At 51.8% G+C, this 18953-nt stretch overlaps 1 protein-coding gene across 1 annotated transcript in view; it reads left to right on the plus strand.

Moving 5' to 3' along the window:
- Positions 1-18953, plus strand: part of LOC116958403 (uncharacterized) — a 103636-nt gene that overhangs the window by 1734 nt on the left and 82949 nt on the right. The window contains exons 2-4 of the mRNA XM_076064777.1: positions 848-871; positions 932-1043; positions 15208-15333. Of these exons, the coding sequence (XP_075920892.1) occupies positions 935-1043; positions 15208-15333 (235 nt within the window). The 5' untranslated portion in view covers positions 848-871; positions 932-934. The remainder of the gene's footprint in view (positions 1-847; positions 872-931; positions 1044-15207; positions 15334-18953) is intronic.

An 18953-nucleotide genomic window follows, 5' to 3' on the forward strand; every position in this document is an offset into this window, starting at 1 on the left:
TGTGTGTGCGTGACGGGGTGTGTGTGTGTGTGTGACCAGATCTGTGCGTGTGTGACCAGGTGTGTCTGTGTGTGTGTGTGTTACCAGGTGTGTGTGTGTGTGACCAGGTGTGTGTGTGTGTGTGACCAGATCTGTGTGTGTGTGTCACCAGGTGTGTGTGTGTGTGTGACCAGGTGTGTGTGTGTGTGTGACCAGGTGTGTGTGTGTGTGTGACCAGATCTGTGTGTGTGACCAGGTGTGTGTGTGTGTGTGACCATATCTGTGTGTGTGTGTCACCAGGTGCGTGTGTGTGTGTGACCAGGTGTGTGTGTGTGTGACCAGGTGTGTGTGTGTGTGACGATCGGTTTCCACATTCAGTGTCTCATCAGCAGCATCAGAGGCAGCCTTGAAACAATTCTGGTGGTGGTGGTGCAGGTGATGGTGGAGGTGATGGTGGTGGAGGTGGTGGTGGTGGTGGTGGAGGTGGTGGTGGTGGTGGTGGAGGTGGTGGTGGTGGTGGTGGAGGTGGTGGTGGTGGAGGTGGTGGAGGTGGTGGTGGTGGTGGAGGTGGTGGTGGTGGTGGTGGAGGTGGTGGTGGTGGTGGAGGTGGTGGTGGTGGTGGAGGTGGTGGTGGTGGTAGAGGTGGTGGTGGTGATGGTGGTGGTAGAGGTGGTGGTGGAGGTGGTGGTGGTGGTGTTGGAGGTGGTGGTGGAGGTGGTGGTGGAGGTGGTGGTGGTGGTGGTGTTGGAGGTGGTGGTGATGGTGGAGGTGGTGGTGGTGGTGGTGGAGGTGGTGGTGGAGGTGGTAGTGGTGGTAGTAGTGGAGGAGTAATGGCGAGATGGATGTTGTGTTGTTGTGTGTCGGGTAGAGGCTGGGACGGACAGGACAGGCGGTGATGCAGGTGAAGGCGATGGGGGTGAAGGCGATGGGGGTGAAGGCGATGGGGGTGAAGGTGATGCAGGTGAAGGCGATGGGGGTGAAGGTGATGGGGGTGAAGTGGGTGGTGTGGGTGATGGCGGTGATGGCGGTGTGCGACCTGGGATGTGCACAAGCCCCACGCACAGGTCAGCGAACACGTGAGGGTGAGTGTCTGTGTGTGTGTGGGTGAGTGTCTGTGTGTGAGAGTGAGTGAGTGTCTGTGTGTGTCTGTGTGGGTGAGTGTCTGTGTGAGTGTGTAAGTGTGTGTGTGAGTGTCTGTGTGTGTGAGTGTCTGTATGTGTGTGTGTCTGTGTGGGTGGGTGAGTGTCTGTGTGTCAGGGTGAGTGTGTAAGTGTGTGTGAGTGAGTGTCTGTGTGTGTGTGTCTGTGTGTGTGAGTGAGTGAGTGTCTGTGTGTGTCTGTGTGTGTGTGTCTGTGTGTGAGGGTGAGTGTCTGTGTGTGTGTGTCTGTGAGTGTGTAAGTGTGTGTGAGTGAGTGAGTGAGTGTCTGTGTGTGTGTGTCTGTGTGTGTGTGTCTGTGTGAGTGTGTAAGTGTGTGTGTGAGTGTCTGTGTGTGAGAGTGAGTGAGTGTCTGTGTGAGTGTGGGTGAGTGTGTGTGTCTGTGTGGGTGAGTGAGTGAGTGTCTGTGTGAGTGTGTAAGTGTGTGTGTGAGTGTCTGTGTGTGAGAGTGAGTGAGTGTCTGTGTGAGTGTGTAAGTGTGTGTGAGTGAGTGTCTGTGTGAGTGTGGGTGAGTGTGTGTGTGTCTGTGTGAGTGTGTCTGTGTGTGTGAGTGTCTCTGTGTGTGTGTGAGTGAGTGAGTGTCTGTGTGTGTGTGTAAGTGTCTGTGTGGGTGAGTGTCTGTGTGTGTGTGTGTCTGTATGTGTGTGTAAGTGTCTGTGTGGGTGAGTGTGTAAGTGTCTGTGTGTGTGTGTGTGAGTGAGTGTCTGTGTGTGTGTGTAAGTGTCTGTGTGGGTGAGTGTCTGTGTGTGTGTGTGAGTGTCTGTGTGTGTGTGAGTGAGTGTCTGTGTGTGTCTGTGTGAGTGTGTAAGTGTGTGTGTGTCTGTGTGTGTGTGTGTGTGTCTGTGTGAGTGTGTAAGTGTGTGTGTGAGTGTCTGTGTGTGTGTGTGTCTGTGTGTGTGTGTAAGTGTGTGAGTGAGTGTCTGTGTGTGAGAGTGAGTGAGTGTCTGCGTGCGTCTGTGTGGGTGAGTGTCTGTGTGTGTGTCTGTGTGTGTGTGTCTGTGTGAGTGAGTGTCTGTGTGAGTGAGTGTCTGTGTGTGTGTGTCTGTGTGAGTGAGTGTCTGTGTGTGTGTCTGTGTGAGTGTGTGTCTGTGTGTGTGTGTGTCTGTGTGTGTGTGTGTGTGTCTGTGTGAGTGAGTGAGTGTCTGTGTGTGTGAGTGTCTGTGTGGGTGTGTGGGGGTGTGTGTGTGTGTGTCTGTGTGGGTGTCTGTGTGTGTGTGTCTGTGTGGGTGAGTGTCTTTGTGGGTGAGTGTCTGTGTGGGTGAGTGTCTGTGTGAGTGTCTGTGTGTGTGAGTGTCTGTGTGAGTGTCTGTGTGGGTGAGTGTCTGTGTGGGTGAGTGTCTGTGTGAGTGTCTGTGTGTGTGAGTGTCTGTGTGAGTGTCTGTGTGGGTGAGTGTCTGTGTGTGTCTGTGTGTGTGTGTCTGTGTGGGTGAGTGTCTGTACGTGTGTGTGTGCCTGTGTGGGTGGGTGAGTGTCTGTGTGTCAGGGTGAGTGTCTGTATGTGTGTGTGTGTAAGTGTCTCTGTGTGTGTGTGAGTGAGTGAGTGTCTGTGTGTGTGTGTAAGTGTCTGTGTGAGTGAGTGTCTGTGTGTGTGTCTGTGTGAGTGAGTGTCTATGTGTGTGTCTGTGTGAGTGTGTGTCTGTGTGTGTGTCTGTGTGTGTGTGTGTGTCTGTGTGAGTGAGTGTCTGTGTGTGTGAGTGTCTGTGTGGGTGTGTGGGGGTGTGTGTGTGTGTGTGTCTGTGTGGGTGTCTGTGTGTGTGTGTCTGTGTGGGTGAGTGTCTGTGTGGGTGAGTGTCTGTGTGGGTGAGTGTCTGTGTGAGTGTCTGTGTGTGTGAGTGTCTGTGTGAGTGTCTGTGTGGGTGAGTGTCTGTGTGGGTGAGTGTCTGTGTGAGTGTCTGTGTGTGTGAGTGTCTGTGTGAGTGTCTGTGTGTGTGTGAGTGAGTGTCTGTGTGTGTCTGTGTGAGTGTGTAAGTGTGTGTGTGAGTGTCTGTGTGTGTGTGTGTGTCTGTGTGAGTGTGTAAGTGTGTGTGTGAGTGTCTGTGTGTGTGTGTGTCTGTGTGTGTGTGTAAGTGTGTGAGTGAGTGTCTGTGTGTGAGAGTGAGTGAGTGTCTGTGTGCGTCTGTGTGGGTGAGTGTCTGTGTGTGTGTCTGTGTGTGTGTGTCTGTGTGAGTGAGTGTCTGTGTGAGTGAGTGTCTGTGTGTGTGTGTCTGTGTGAGTGAGTGTCTGTGTGTGTGTCTGTGTGAGTGTGTGTCTGTGTGTGTGTGTCTGTGTGTGTGTGTGTGTGTCTGTGTGAGTGAGTGAGTGTCTGTGTGTGTGAGTGTCTGTGTGGGTGTGTGGGGGTGTGTGTGTGTGTGTCTGTGTGGGTGTCTGTGTGTGTGTGTCTGTGTGGGTGAGTGTCTGTGTGGGTGAGTGTCTGTGTGGGTGAGTGTCTGTGTGAGTGTCTGTGTGTGTGAGTGTCTGTGTGAGTGTCTGTGTGGGTGAGTGTCTGTGTGGGTGAGTGTCTGTGTGAGTGTCTGTGTGTGTCTGTGTGAGTGTCTGTGTGGGTGAGTGTCTGTGTGTGTCTGTGTGTGTGTGTGTCTGTGTGGGTGAGTGTCTGTACGTGTGTGTGTGTGTCTGTGTGGGTGGGTGAGTGTCTGTGTGTCAGGGTGAGTGTCTGTATGTGTGTGTGTGTAAGTGTCTCTGTGTGTGTGTGAGTGAGTGAGTGTCTGTGTGTGTGTGTAAGTGTCTGTGTGAGTGAGTGTCTGTGTGTGTGTGTCTGTGTGAGTGAGTGTCTATGTGTGTGTCTGTGTGAGTGTGTGTCTGTGTGTGTGTGTCTGTGTGTGTGTGTGTGTGTCTGTGTGAGTGAGTGTCTGTGTGTGTGAGTGTCTGTGTGGGTGTGTGGGGGTGTGTGTGTGTGTGTGTCTGTGTGGGTGTCTGTGTGTGTGTGTCTGTGTGGGTGAGTGTCTGTGTGGGTGAGTGTCTGTGTGGGTGAGTGTCTGTGTGAGTGTCTGTGTGTGTGAGTGTCTGTGTGAGTGTCTGTGTTGGTGAGTGTCTGTGTGGGTGAGTGTCTGTGTGAGTGTCTGTGTGTGTGAGTGTCTGTGTGAGTGTCTGTGTGGGTGAGTGTCTGTGTGTGTTTGTGTGGGTGAGTGTCTGTGTGAGTGTGTATCTGTGTGAGTGTGTAAGTGTCTGTGTAAGTGTCTGTGTGAGTGTCTGTGTGAGTGTGTAAGTGTCTGTGTGAGTGTGTATCTGTGTGAGTGTGTAAGTGTCTGTGTGAGTGTCTGTGTGAGTGTGTAAGTGTCTGTTTGGGGGAGTGTCTGTATGAGTGTGTAAGTGTATGTGTGGGTGAGTGTCTGTGTGAGTGTCTGTGTGTGTGGGTGAGTGTCTGTGTGAGTGTGTAAGTGTCTGTGTGTGTGAGTGTCTGTGTGGGTGTGTGGGGGTGTGTGTGTGTGTGTCTGTGTGGGTGTCTGTGTGTCTGTGTGAGTGTGTAAGTGTATGTATGTGTGGGTGAGTGTCTGTATGAGTGTGTAAGTGTCTTTGTGAGTGTGTGAGTGTCTGTGTGTGTGTGGGTGAGTGTCTGTATGAGTGTGTAAGTGTCTGTGTGTGTGGGTGAGTGTCTGTATGAGTGAGTAAGTGTCTGTGTGAGTGAGTGTGTGTCTGTGTGTGTGTCTGTGTGTGTGTGTGAGTGTTTGTGTCTGTGTGTGTGTGTGAGTGTGTGTGTGTCTGTGTGTGTGAGTGAGTGTCTGTGTGAGTGAGTGTCTGTGTAAGTGTCTGTGTGAGTGAGTGTCTGTGTAAGTGTTTGTATGAGTGTGTAAGTGTCTGTGTGAGTGAGTGTCTGTGTGTGTGGGTGAGTGTCTGTGTGAGTGTCTGTGTGAGTGAGTGAGTGTCTGTGTGTGTGAGTGTGTGAGTGAGTGTCTGTGTGTGTGAGTGAGTGTTTGTGTGTGTGTGAGTGGGTGAGTGTCTGTATGAGTGTGTAAGTGTCTGTGTGAGTGAGTGAGTGTCTGTGTGTGTGGGTGAGTGTTTGTGTGAGTGTCTGTGTGAGTGAGTGAGTGTCTGTGTGTGTCTGTGTGTGAGTGAGTGTCTGTGTGTGGGAGTGAGTGTCTGTGTGTGTGAGTGTCTGTGTGTGTGTGTCTGTGTGTGTGTAAGTGTCCAGGCGGTACCGGTCCAGCTCCCGACAGAGGAGTGGCAGCCTCTCCTCCGCAGTGAGCGTTCGAACATTCCACGTGGCCAACCGTAGTGGCTTTTCGTTGTTTCTGGAGTAGCCCCGAGGGTAGGTATTCAATCTCCTGGCTCCGCCAATTGGGGTTTGGCCAGGAGACGTCATAGACGCCTGGCCCCCCGGGGCCTCCGGCACAAGCTTAGTTGTTACATATTTCAGTTTAATTCGTAGTTTCGTGGTAATTAATTGAAGGTGGAGGGGTTACCAGCCCCTCGCACCCGTCCAGAGCCCCCGTTTAGCCCCTGTGGTGGACACATATGCCATGAGGGGAGGAGCCAATCAAAATTGGATCTCCCCCCACAGCGCTGTCCACGACAGAGTTGCCCGTCCGGCACCGCGAGGAGGTAGGGGGTTGTTTTGCTGCCCTATATGAAATCATAACAACAGTCTGGACCACTGGACGGGTTCCGCAGGATTGGAAGGATGCCCTGGTGGTCCCCCTTTTTAAGAAGGGGGACCGCACAGACTGTAACAACTACAGGGGCATCTCACTCCTCAGTGTGCCGGGAAAGGTCCTGGCAAGGATTATTCAGCATCGCCTTGCCAGGCACGCTGAGGAGAGGCTTGCGGAGCCCCAATGCGGTTTCAGGAAAGGGCGGTCCTGCACGGATGCCATATTTTCTGTCCGTCTGCTACAGCAGAGGTGTAGGGAATTCCAACAAGACCTACATCTCTGCTTTATTGACCTGGTCAAGGCCTATGATACCATCAGTAGGCCTGGGCTCTGGGTCGTTCTTCGTGCTTTTGGAGTACCTGACCCTCTGCTCACGATCATTAAGGACCTTCATGATGGTGAGCGGGCCCGGGTAAAACTACGTGGCCGGGAGTCAGAGCCATTCCCTGTACACCTTGGGGTGCGACAGGGATGTCCTCTGGCTCCCACATTATTTGACATCTATTTTGACCACGTAGTTCGTGAAGCCTTCAATAGCTGTACCGGGGGAATCTCCATATGGTACAGATATAATGGGAGGCTAATTGATGCCCGGGTGCGGTCAAGGGATGGCTCCCTATTGCTCAACCACGTTATGTATGCTGATGACTTGGTAATAGCTGCTCAGTCAGAGGAGGAGTTGGAGACGCTGCTGCTGAGACTGGAGCGTGCCACTAAGAGGTGGGGCCTTACCATCAGCCCCACCAAAACTAAGCACCTGCCTGGGTATTTTGTACCATCGGACACTCCACCACCACAACTCCCAATCGGTGATGGGGCAGTTGTGGAGAGAGTGGAGAGTTTCCCATACCTGGGCAGTGTGCTTATGACTGGCTCCAGTTTAACAGCAGAGGTCTCACTCAGAATCAGTCGAGCGGCAATATCTTTTCATCGGTTGCGTAACGCTGTGTGGAAGCTACCTGGTCTGTCGCTCCGCACTAAGCTTCAGGTCTTCTCGGCCACGGTCATTCCCTCCCTTCTCTACGCTTGCGAAACGTGGACCCCCCTAATGGAACATCTTCGCCGGTTAGAAACATTTAGGCTGGCCTGCCTACGATCCATCCTGGGTTTAACCAGACTGGATTGTGTGAGGAGCTCACAAATCCTTGAAAGATCTGGGCAGGGTCCCATCGGTGAGCTCCTCCGGCAGGCAAGGCTGCGATGGCTGGGTCATGTAGCCCGCATGCCCAGCCACCACATGCCGAAACAGCTTTTGTTTGGCCGGATTGAGGGGGCTAAGCGGGCGCGGCACGGGCTAGAGAAGAGATGGAGTGATGTGGTACAGGAGGACGTGGAGCTGAGTGGACTTGCCGATGACTGGTACCAGCGGTGTCAAGATCGGCCTCTGTGGAGGAGGCTCGTGAAGGATGCTACTGGGCAGTTGGAGGCAGTCGCCCTCCAACAACAACGGAGGGCGGAGGAGCGACGCTCACAACAGCGAGCGGAGCGCCGGGTGGCTAAAGCACAGCAGGTTGGCACAGTAGGGGGCACAGGTGGTGCATCAGCCAGTCATCTCAGTCAGTCGACCCGTGGCACCTGGGTCTGCCCCGTGACCTCCTGCCAGCGGGCGTTCGACACTTCACGTGGCCTCAGGGTGCACATAGCCTGGCACAAGCGTCGTGGTGACGTCACCGCCACTTAGTGGCGAATGGCGGTTGTTGTTGTTGTAAGTGTCCGTGTGGGTGAGTGTCTGTTTGAGTGTGTAAGTGTCTGTTGGAGTGAGTGAGTGTCTGTGTGTGTGTGTGGGTGAGTGTCTGTCTGAGTGTCTATGTGAGTGAGTGTCTGTGTGTGTTTGAGTGTCTGTGTGTGTGTGAGTGAGTGTCTGTGTGTGAGTGTAAGTGTCTGTGTGTGTGTGTGAGTGTCTGTGTGTGAGTGAGTGAGTGTCTGTGTGTGAGTGAGTGTCTGTGTGAGTGTCTGTGTGTTTGAGTGTCTGTGTGTGTGTGAGAGTGTGTGTGAGTGTCTGTGTGAGTGAGTGTCTGTGTGTGTGGGTGAGTGTCTGTGTCTGTGTGTGTGAGAGTGTGTGTGAGTGTCTGTGTGTGTGTGTGTCTGTGTGTGTGGGTGAGTGTCTGTGTGTGTGTCTGTGTGTGTGTGAGAGTGTGTGTGAGTGTCTGTGTTTGTGTGTGTGAGTGAGTGTCTGTGTGAGTGTCTATGTGAGAGAGTGTCTGTGTGTGTTTGAGTGTCTGTGTGTGTGTGAGTGAGTGTCTGTGTGTGAGTGTAAGTGTCTGTGTGTGTGTGTGAGTGTCTGTGTGTGTGTGAGTGTCTGTGTGTATGAGTGTCTGTGTGAGTTAGTGGGTGAGTGTCTGAGTGAGTGAGTGTTTGAGTGAGTGACTGAGTGTGTGAGTGAGTGTCTGTGTGGGTGTGTGAGTGACTGAGTTTCTGTGAGTGAATGCCTGAGTGTCTGTGTGAGTGAGTGTCTGTATGTGTGAGTGAATGACTGAGTGAGTGTCTGTATGTGTGAGTGAATGACTGAGTGAGTGTCTGTGTGAGTGAGTGTCTGCGTGAGTGAATGACTGAGTTAGTGTCTGCGTGAGTGAATGACTGAGTGTCAGTGTGAGTGTCTCTGTGAGTGAGTGGGTGAGTGTCTGTATGTGTTAGTGAATGACTGAGTGAGTGTCTGTGTGAGTGAGTGTCTGCGTGAGTGAATGACTGAGTTAGTGTCTGCGTGAGTGAATGACTGAGTGTCAGTGTGAGTGTCTCTGTGAGTGAGTGGGTGAGTGTCTGTATGTGTGAGTGAATGACTGAGTGAGTGTCTGTGTGAGTGAGTGTCTGCGTGAGTGAATGACTGAGTGTCAGTGTGAGTGTCTCTGTGAGTGAGTGGGTGAGTGTCTGTATGTGTGAGTGAATGACTGAGTGAGTGTCTGTGTGAGTGAGTGTCTGCGTGAGTGAATGACTGAGTGTCAGTGTGAGTGTCTCTGTGAGTGAGTGGGTGAGTGTCTGTATGTGTGAGTGAATGACTGAGTGAGTGTCTGTGTGAGTGAGTGTCTGTGTGAATGAATGACTGAGTGAGTGTCTGTGTGAGTGAGTGTCTGTGTGAGTGAATGTCTGAGTGTATGTGTGAGTGTCTCTGTGAGTGAGTGGGTGAGTGTATGTATGTGTGAGTGAATGACTGAGTGAGTGTCTGTGTGAGTGAGTGTCTGTGTGAGTGAATGACTGAGTGTATGTGTGAGTGAGTGTCTGTTTGTGTGAGTGAATGACTGAGTGTCTGTCTGAGTGTCTCTGTGAGTGAGTGGGTGAGTGTCTGTGTTAGTGAGTGAGTGTCTGTGTGTGTGGACGACTGAGTGAGTGAGTATGTGTGAGTGAGTGTCTGTGTGAGTGTCTGTGTGAGTGTGTATGTGTAAGTGAGTGAGTGTCTGTGTGAGTGAGTGTCTGTGTGTGCGAGTGAACGACTGAGTGAGTGTCTGTGTGAGTGAGTGCCTGAGTGTGTGAATGACTGAGTGTCAGTGTGAGTGTCTCTGTGAGTGAGTGTCTGTATGTGTGAGTGAATAACTGAGTGAGTGTCTGTGTGAGTGAATGACTGAGTGAGTGAGTGTCTCTGTGAGTGAGTGGGTGAGTGTCTGTATGTGTGAGTGAATGACTGAGTGAGTGTCTGTGTGAGTGAGTGTCTGTGTGAGTGAATGACTGAATGAGTGTTTGTGTGAGTGAGTGTCTGTGTGAGTGAATGACTGAGTGTATGTGTGAGTGAGTGTCTGTTTGTGTGAGTGAATGACTGAGTGTCTGTGTGAGTGTCTCTGTGAGTGAGTGGGTGAGTGTGTTAGTGAGTGAGTGTCTGTGTGTGTGAACGACTGAGTGAGTGAGTATGTGTGAGTGTGTGAGTGTCTGTGTGAGTGTCTGTGTGAGTGTGTATGTGTAAGTAAGTGAGTGTCTGTGTGAGTGAGTGCCTGAGTAAGTGAATGACTGAGTTTCTGTGTGAGTGTCTGTTTGTGTATGTGAGTGAGTGTCTGTGTGTGTGTGAGTGAGTGATTTTGTGTGTGTGTGAGTGTGTGATTGTGTGTGTGAGTGTGTGAGTGATTGTCTGTGGGTGTGTGAGTGATTGTCTGTGTGTGAGTGTGTGAGTGAGTGAGTATCTCTGTGTGTGTGTGAGTGTGTGTGTGAGTGAGTGTCTGTGTGTGTGAGTGTGTGAGTGAGTGATTGTCTGTGTGAGTGAGTGAGTGTCTGTGTGTGTGAGTGTGTGAGTGAGTGAGTGTCTGTGTGTTAGTGAGTGTGTGAGTGTCTGTGTGTATGAGTGTCTGTGTGAGTGAGTGGGTGGGTGTCTGAGTGAGTGAGTGTGTGAGTGAGTGACTGAGTGTGTGTTTGAGTGTCTGTATGTGTGAGTGAATGACTGAGTGAGTGTCTGTGTGAGTGAGTGTCTGTGTGAATGAATGACTGAGTGAGTGTCTGTGTGAGTGAGTGTCTGTGTGAGTGAATGTCTGAGTGTATGTGTGAGTGTCTCTGTGAGTGAGTGGGTGAGTGTCTGTATGTGTGAGTGAATGACTGAGTGAGTGTCTGTGTGAGTGAGTGTCTGTGTGAGTGAATGACTGAGTGTATGTGTGAGTGAGTGTCTGTTTGTGTGAGTGAATGACTGAGTGTCTGTCTGAGTGTCTCTGTGAGTGAGTGGGTGAGTGTCTGTGTTAGTGAGTGAGTGTCTGTGTGTGTGGACGACTGAGTGAGTGAGTGAGTATGTGTGAGTGAGTGTCTGTGTGAGTGTCTGTGTGAGTGTGTATGTGTAAGTGAGTGAGTGTCTGTGTGAGTGAGTGTCTGTATGTGTGAGTGAATGACTGAGTGAGTGTCTGTGTGAGTGAGTGTCTGCGTGAGTGAATGACTGAGTGCCAGTGTGAGTGTCTCTGTGAGTGAGTGTCTGTATGTGTGAGTGATTGACTGAGTGAGTGAGTGTCTCTGTGAGTGAGTGGGTGAGTGTCTGTATGTGTGAGTGAATGACTGAGTGAGTGTCTGTGTGAGTGAGTGTCTGTGTGAGTGAATGACTGAATGAGTGTTTGTGTGAGTGAGTGTCTGTGTGAGTGAATGACTGAGTGTATGTGTGAGTGAGTGTCTGTTTGTGTGAGTGAATGACTGAGTGTCTGTGTGAGTGTCTCTGTGAGTGAGTGGGTGAGTGTGTTAGTGAGTGAGTGTCTGTGTGTGTGAACGACTGACTGAGTGAGTGAGTATGTGTGAGTGTGTGAGTGTCTGTGTGAGTGTCTGTGTGAGTGTGTATGTGTAAGTAAGTGAGTGTCTGTGTGAGTGAGTGCCTGAGTAAGTGAATGACTGAGTTTCTGTGTGAGTGTCTGTTTGTGTATGTGAGTGAGTGTCTGTGTGTGTGTGAGTGAGTGTGTGATTTTGTGTGTGTGTGAGTGTGTGATTGTGTGTGTGAGTGTGTGAGTGATTGTCTGTGGGTGTGTGAGTGATTGTCTGTGTGTGAGTGTGTGAGTGAGTGAGTTTCTCTGTGTGTGTGTGAGTGTGTGTGTGAGTGTCTGTGTGTGTGAGTGAGTGTCTGTGTGTGTGAGTGTGTGAGTGAGTGAGTGTCTGTGTGTGTTAGTGATTGTGTGAGTGTCTGTGTGTGTGAGTGTGTGAGTGAGTGTGTTAGTGAGTGTGTGAGTGAGTGAGTGTCTGTGTGTGTGAGTGTGTGAGTGAGTGATTGTCTGTGTGAGTGAGTGAGTGTCTGTATGTATGTGTGAGTGTGTGAGTGAGTGAGTGTCTGTCTGTGTTAGTGAGTGTGTGAGTCTCTGTGTGAGTGAGTGATTGTCTCTGTGTGAGTGTGTGAGTCTCTGTGTGAGTAAGTGATTGTCTCTGTGTGAGTCTCCGTGTGTGAGTGTGTGAGTGTCTCTGTGTGAGTGAGTGAGTGTCTGTATGTATGTGTGAGTGTGTGAGTGAGTGAGTGTCTGTCTGTGTTAGTGAGTGTCTATGTGTGTGAGTGATTGTCTCTGTGTGTGTGAGTGAGACTCTGTGTGAGTAAGTGATTGTCTCTGTGTGAGTCTCCGTGTGTGAGTGTCTCTGTGTGTGTGAGTGGGTGTGTGAGTGTGTGTGTGTGAGTGACTGTCTCTGTGTGTGTGTGAGTGATTGATTGTTAGTGTGTGTGAGTCTCTGTGTGAGTGAGTGGGTGAGTAACTGTGTGTGTGAGTGGGTGAGTGAGTAACTGGTGAGTGTGTGAGTTTCTATGTGTGTGAGTGTGTGAGTGAGTGTCTGTGTGTGTGAGTGAGTGATTGTTAGTGTGTGTGAGTCTCTGTGTAAGTGAGTGATTGGGTGAGTAACTGTGTGAGTGAGTGAGTAACTGGTGAGTAACTGGTGAGTGTGTGGGTGTGTGAGTGTCTATGTGTGTGAGTGTGTGAGTGAATGAGTGTCTGTGTGTGTGAGTGAGTGATTGTTAGTGTGTGTGAGTCTGTGTGTGTGTGAGTGGGTGAGTAACTGGTGAGTGTGTGAGTGTGTGAGTGTCTATGTGTGTGAGTGGGTGTGTGAGTGAGTGTCTGTGTGTGTGTGTGAGTGCGTGATTGTTAGTGTGTGTGAGTCTCTGTGTGAGTGAGTGGGTGTGTGAGTGAGTGTCTGTGTGTGTGAGTGAGTGATTGTTAGTGTGTGTGAGTCTCTGTGTGACTGAGTGTGTGTGTCTATGTGTGTGAGTGAGTGAGTGATTGTCTTTGTGTGTGTGAGTGAGTCTCTGTGTGAATCTCTGTGTGAGTGAGTGAGTGTCTCTGTGTGTGTGAGTGGGTGAGTGAGTAACTGGTGAGTAACTGGTGAGTGTGTGAGTGTCTACGTGAGTGAGTGAGTGATTGTCTCTGTGTGTGTGAGTGACTCTCTGTGTGAATCTCTGTGTGTGTGAGTGGGTGAGTGTCTCTGTGTGTGTGAGTGATTGGGTGAATAACTGGTGAGTAACTGGTGAGTGTGTGAGTGTGTGTCTCTATGTGTGTGAGTGTGTGAGTGAGTGAGTGTCTGTGTGTGTGTGTGAGTCTCTGTGTGAGTCTCTGTGTGTGTGAGTGTCTCTGTGTGAGTGATTGGGTGAGTTACTGGTGAGTAACTGGTGAGTAACTGGTGAGTGTGTGAGTGTGTGAGTCTCTGTGTGAGTGAGTGAGTGTGTGAGTAACTGGTGAGTGTGTGAGTGGGTGAGTGTGTGAGTGTCTGTGTGTGTGAGTGGGTGAATGAGTAACTGGTGAGTAACTGGTGAGTAACTGGTGAGTGTGAGTGTGTGAGTGTCTCTGTGTGTGAGTGTGTGAGTGAGTGAGTGTCTGTGTGTGAGTGAGTGTCTCTGTGTGAGTGAGTGAGTGGGTGAGTAACTGGTGAGTGTGTGAGTCTCTATGTGTGTGAGTGTGTGAGTGAGTGAATGTCTGTGTGTGTGTGTCTGAGTCTCTGTGTGAGTGTCTCTGTGTGTGTGTGAGTGGGTGTGTGTCTCTGTGTAAGTGGGTGAGTGTATCTGTGTGAGTGAGTAACTGTGTGAGTGAGTAACTGGTGATTGTGTGAGTGTGTGAGTCTCTATGTGTGTGAGTGTGTGAGTGAGTGAATGTCTGTGTGTGTGTGTGAGTCTCTGTGTGAGTGAGTGTGTGAGTGTCTCTGTGTGAGTGGGTGAGTGTCTCTGTGTGAGTGAGTGAGTAACTGGTGAGTAACTGTGTGAGTGAATGAGTGAGTGGGTGAGTCTCTGTGTGAGTGAGTGAGTAACTGGTGAGTAACTGTGTGAGTCTCTGTGTGAGTGGGTGAGTGTCTCTGTGTGAGTGAGTGAGTAACTGGTGAGTAACTGTGTGTGTGAGTCTCTGTGTGAGTGAGTGTCTACGTGTGTGAGTGAGTAACTGTGTGAGTGTGTGAGTGAGTAAGTGGGTGAGTAACTGGTGAGTAACTGTGTGTGTGAGTCTCTGTGTGAGTGGGTGAGTGTCTCTGTGTGAGTGAGTGAGTAACTGGTGAGTAACTGGTGAGTAACTGTGTGAGTGAATGAGTGAGTGGGTGAGTCTCTGTGTGAGTGAGTGAGTAACTGGTGAGTAACTGTGTGTGTGAGTCTCTGTGTGAGTGTCTATGTGTGTGAGTGAGTAACTGGTGAGTAACTGGTGAGTAACTGTGTGTGTGAGTCTCTGTGTGAGTGGGTGAGTGTCTCTGTGTGTGAGTGAGTAACTGGTGAGTAACTGGTGAGTAACTGGTGAGTAACTGTGTGTGTGAGTCTCTGTGTGAGTGAGTGAGTGTCTATGTGTGTGAGTGAGTAACTGTGTGAGTGAGTAACTGGTGAGTAACTGTGTGTGTGAGTCTCTGTGTGAGTGAGTGTCTATGTGTGTGAGTGAGTAACTGGTGAGTAACTGGTGAGTAACTGTGTGTGTGAGTCTCTGTGTGAGTGGGTGAGTGTCTCTGTGTGTGAGTGAGTAACTGGTGAGTAACTGGTGAGTAACTGGTGAGTAACTGTGTGTGTGAGTCTCTGTGTGAGTGAGTGTGTGAGTGAGTGAGTGGGTGAGTAACTGGTGAGTAACCGGTGAGTAACTGGTGAGTGTGTGAGTGTGTGAGTGTCTATGTGTGTGAGTGTGTGAGTGAGTGATTGTCTGTGTGTGTGAGTGAGTAACTGTGTGTGTGAGTCTCTGTGTGAGTGAGTGATTGTCTGTGTGTGTGAGTCTCTGTGTGAGTGTGTGAGTGTCTCTGTGTGTGTGAGTGGGTGAGTGTCTATGTGTGTGAGTGAGTAACTGTGTGAGTGTGTGAGTGAGTGAGTGGGTGAGTAACTGGTGAGTAACTGTGTGTGTGAGTCTCTGTGTGAGTGAGTGAGTGTCTATGTGTGTGAGTGAGTAACTGGTGAGTAACTGGTGAGTAACTGTGTGTGTGAGTCTCTGTGTGAGTGTCTATGTGTGTGAGTGAGTAACTGGTGAGTAACTGGTGAGTAACTGTGTGTGTGAGTCTCTGTGTAAGTGAGTGAGTGTCTACGTGTGTGAGTGAGTGCGTAACTGGTGAGTAACTGTGTGTGTGAGTCTCTGTGTGAGTGGGTGAGTGTCTCTGTGTGTGAGTGAGTAACTGTGTGAGAGAGTAACTGGTGAGTAACTGTGTGAGTGAGTGAGTAACTGGTGAGTGTCTCTGTGTGAGTGAGTGAGTAACTGGTGAGTAACTGTGTGTGTGAGTCTCTGTGTGAGTGAGTGTCTCTGTGTGAGTGGGTGAGTAACTGGTGAGTAACTGTGTGTGTGAGTCTCTGTGTGAGTGAGTGTCTATGTGGGTGAGTAACTGGTGAGTAACTGGTGAGTGTGTGAGTCTCTATGTGTGTGAGTGTGTGAGTGAGTGATTGTCTGTGTGTGTGTGAGTCTCTGTGTGAGTGTGTGAGTGTCTCTGTGTGTGTGAGTGGGTGAGTGTCTATGTGTGTGAGTGAGTAACTGTGTGAGTGAGTAACTGGTGAGTAACTGGTGAGTAACCGGTGAGTGTGTGAGTGTGTGAGTGTCTATGTGTGTGAGTGTGTGAGTGAGTGATTGTCTGTGTGTGTGAGTGAGTAACTGGTGAGTAACTGGTGAGTAACCGGTGAGCACCCGGTGAGTTCAGGCTCGTGCGAGGAGCGATGCGATGAGGCGGTCTTCTCCGGCGTCAGCCAATCGGAGTGCGCCTGTGACCACTACTGCAAGGTCCGTCGGGACTGCTGCCCGGACTACGACGACCTCTGCATCACAAGTACGCGACAAAGACAAAGCTCCCCCGTGTAGCCTGCAACAAGAGCGTAGGGGCAAGTGCTGTTGGCGAGCACCAGCACCCGTGGCACGCGGGTGGCGGTGTTGGGGTTGCCCAGAGCCACCACGCCCGGCCGCCTTTGTCTCCCCCGGCATTCGATGGTCACTAAAGCAGCCGCAACAAAAAGGTAGCGACCCGGGACCGGTTCGGATAATCGTCACCGCCAGTCGCCACTGAGTGGCGGTGACGTTACCACGAGAGGCTCGTGCCAGGCCAGGTGCACCTTGAGGGCATCACGTGGAGTGTCGAACGCCCCGCTGGCAAGGAGGTCACTGGGCAGACCCAGGTGCCACGGGTCGACTGACTGAGATGACTGTGGCTGATGCACCACCTGTGCCCCCCCTACTGTGCCAACCTGCTGTGCTTTAGCCACCCGGTGCTCCGCTCGTTGTTGTGAGCGTCGCTCCTCTGCCCTCCGTTGTTGTTGTTGGAGGGCGACTGCCTCCAACTGCCCAGTAGCGTCCTTCACGAGCCCCCTCCGCAGAGGCCGATCTTGACACCGCTGGTACCGGTCATCGGCAAGTCCACTCAGCTCCACGTCCTCCTGTACCACATCACTCCATCTCTTCTCTAGCCCGTGCCGCGCCCGTTTAGCCCCCCTCGATCCGGCCGAACAAAAGCTGTTTCGGCATGCGGTGGCTGGGCATGCGGGCTACATGACCCAGCCAACGCAGCCTTGCCTGCCGGAGGAGCTCACCGATGGGACCTTGCCCAGATCTTTCAAGGATTTGTGAGCTCCTCACATAATCCAGCCTGGTTAAACCCAGGATGGATCGTAGGCAGGCCAGCCGAAATGTTTCTAACCGGCGAAGATGTTCCATTAGGGGGGTCCACGTTTCGCAAGCGTAGAGAAGGGAGGGAATGACCGTGGCCGAGAAGACCTGAAGCTTCGTGCGGAGCGACAGACCAGGTAGCTTCCACACAGCATTACACAACCGATGAAAAGATATTGCCACCCGACTGATTCGGAGTGAGACCTCTGCTGTTAAACTGGAGCCAATCATGAGCACACTGTCCAGGTATGGGAAACTCTCCACTCTCTCCACAACTGCCCAATCACCAATTGGGAGTTGTGGGGATGGAGTGTCCGATGGTACAAAATACCCAGGCAGGTGCTTAGTTTTGGCGGGGCTGATGGTAAGGCCCCACCTCTTAGTGGCACGCTCCAGTCTCAGCAGCAGCGTCTCCAACTCCTCCTCTGACTGAGCAGCTATTACCAAATCATCAGCATACATAACGTGGTTGAGCAATAGGGAGCCATCCCTTGACCGCACCCGGGCATCGATCAGTCTCCCATTGTATCTGTACCAGATGGAAATTCTACCAGTACAGCTACTGAAGGCTTCACGAACTCCCTCTTCGAAATAGCTTTTAAATAAATTTGGAGCCAGAGGACATCCCTGTCGCACCCCAAGATGAACAGGGAATGGCTCCGACCTCCAGCCACGTAGTTTTACCCGGGCCCGCTCACCATCATGAAATGATCGTGAGCAGAGGGTCAGGGACTCCAAAAGCACGAAGAACAACCCAGAGCCCAGGCCTATTGATGGTATCATAGGCCTTGACCAGGTCAATAAAGCAGAGATGTAGGTCTTGCTGGAATTCCCTACACCTATGCTGTAGCAGATGGGCAGGAAATATGGCATCTGTGCAGGACCGCCCTTTCCTGAAACCGCATTGGGGCTCCGCAAGCCTCTCCTCAGCATCCCTAGCAAGGCGATGTTGAATAATCCGTGTCAGGGCCTTTCCCGACATACTGAGGAATCAGAGAGCCCTGTAGTTGTTACAGTCTGTGCGGTCCCCTTTTGTAAAGAGGGGGACCAACAGGGCATCCTTCCAATCCTGCGAAACCCATCCAGTTGTCCAGACTGTTGTTATGATGTCAAATAGGGCAGTCTGTGCACAAACGCCACCCTCCCTCAGCATTTCGCTTGGGAGATCATCTCTGCCCGCTGCCTTTCTTGGTCCACGGATGTTCATCTTCGGTGGGGGCATAAGTAACCACGACCACCACTCCTCGCCTCCGGTTGATGGGAAGGCGAGCCCAAAGTCGCCTGGGGCTTACAGCTTCCCACACCTCACCGCCACGCTCCCACGCTCCCTTCATTCTTTTGTTCGAAAGAAGAGCCACACCCTGTTGTTTGACAGTCTGCTGCCCCGAGTAGAGGACTGTCCGCCCTTCATGGGGGCAAGAGCCAGAACCGGTCCACCGGACCACCCGGAATGCCACAGAGATCCGGGCGGTACCGGTCCAGCTCCCGACAGAGCAGTGGCAGCCTCTCCTCCGCAGTGAGCATTCGAACATTCCACATGGCCACACGAAGTGGCTTTTCGCTGTTTCTGGAGGAGTCCGGAGGGTAGAGATTCAATCTCCTGGCTCCGCCAATTGGGGTTTGGCCAGGAGACGTCATAGAATTGTCTATGACGTCTCCCGGCCTGTCTCCCCGGGACCTCCGGCACAAGCTTATTAGTTATATATTTAAATCGTGGTTTAGTGGTAATTTATTGAAGGTGGAGGGGTTACCAGGCCCTCGCACCCGTCCAGAGCCCCCGTTTAGCCACTGTGGTGGACACAGACGCCATGAAGGGAGGAGCCAATCACAATTGGACCTCCCCCCACAGCACTGTCCACGACAGAGTTGCCCGTCCGGCACCGCGAGGAGGTAGGGGGTTGTTTTGCCGGACACAGACACGTACAAACACAGACACACACAGACACCCAGACACACACACAGACACACACAGACACACACACACACACACAGACACACACAGACACACAGACACACACACACACAAATTAGAGCAAACGCACATAACCCTCACTCATTACTCTCATCTAGAACACTCACCCCTAACACTCACCCCTAACACTCACACCTAACACTCACCCCTAGCACTCACCCCTAACACTCACCCACAACACTCACCCCTAACACTCACCCCTCACGCTCACCCCTAACACTCACCCCTAACACTCACCCCTCACACTCACCCCTAACACTCACCCCTACCACTCACCCCTACCACTCACCCCTAACACTCACCCCTAACACTCACCCCCACCACTCACCCCCAACACTCACCCCCAACACTCACCCCTAACACTCACCCCTAACACTCACCCCTAACACTCACCCCCAACACTCACCCCTAACACTCACCCCTCACACTCACCCCTAACACTCACCCCTACCACTCACCCCTACCACTCACCCCTAACACTCACCCCTAACACTCACCCCTAACACTCACCCCTAACACTCACCCCTACCACTCACCCCTCACACTCACCCCCACCACTCACCCCTCACCCTCACCCCTAACACTCACCCCTCACACTCACCCCTAACACTCACCCCTAACACTCACCCCTACCACTCACCCCTAACACTCACCCCTCACACTCACCCCTAACCCTCACCCCTAACACTCACCCCTAACACTCACCCCTAACACTCACCCCCAACTCTCACCCCTAACACTCACCCCTAACACTCACCCCTAACACTCACCCCTCACACTCACCCCCTAACACTCACCCCTAACACTCACCCCTAACA

The sequence above is a fragment of the Petromyzon marinus genome, unplaced genomic scaffold (assembly GCF_048934315.1).
Source record: "Petromyzon marinus isolate PM22_M1 ecotype Great Lakes invasive population unplaced genomic scaffold, UKy_Petmar_22M1.pri1.0 PM_Scaffold_70, whole genome shotgun sequence".
Taxonomy (NCBI): Eukaryota; Metazoa; Chordata; class Hyperoartia; order Petromyzontiformes; family Petromyzontidae; genus Petromyzon; species Petromyzon marinus.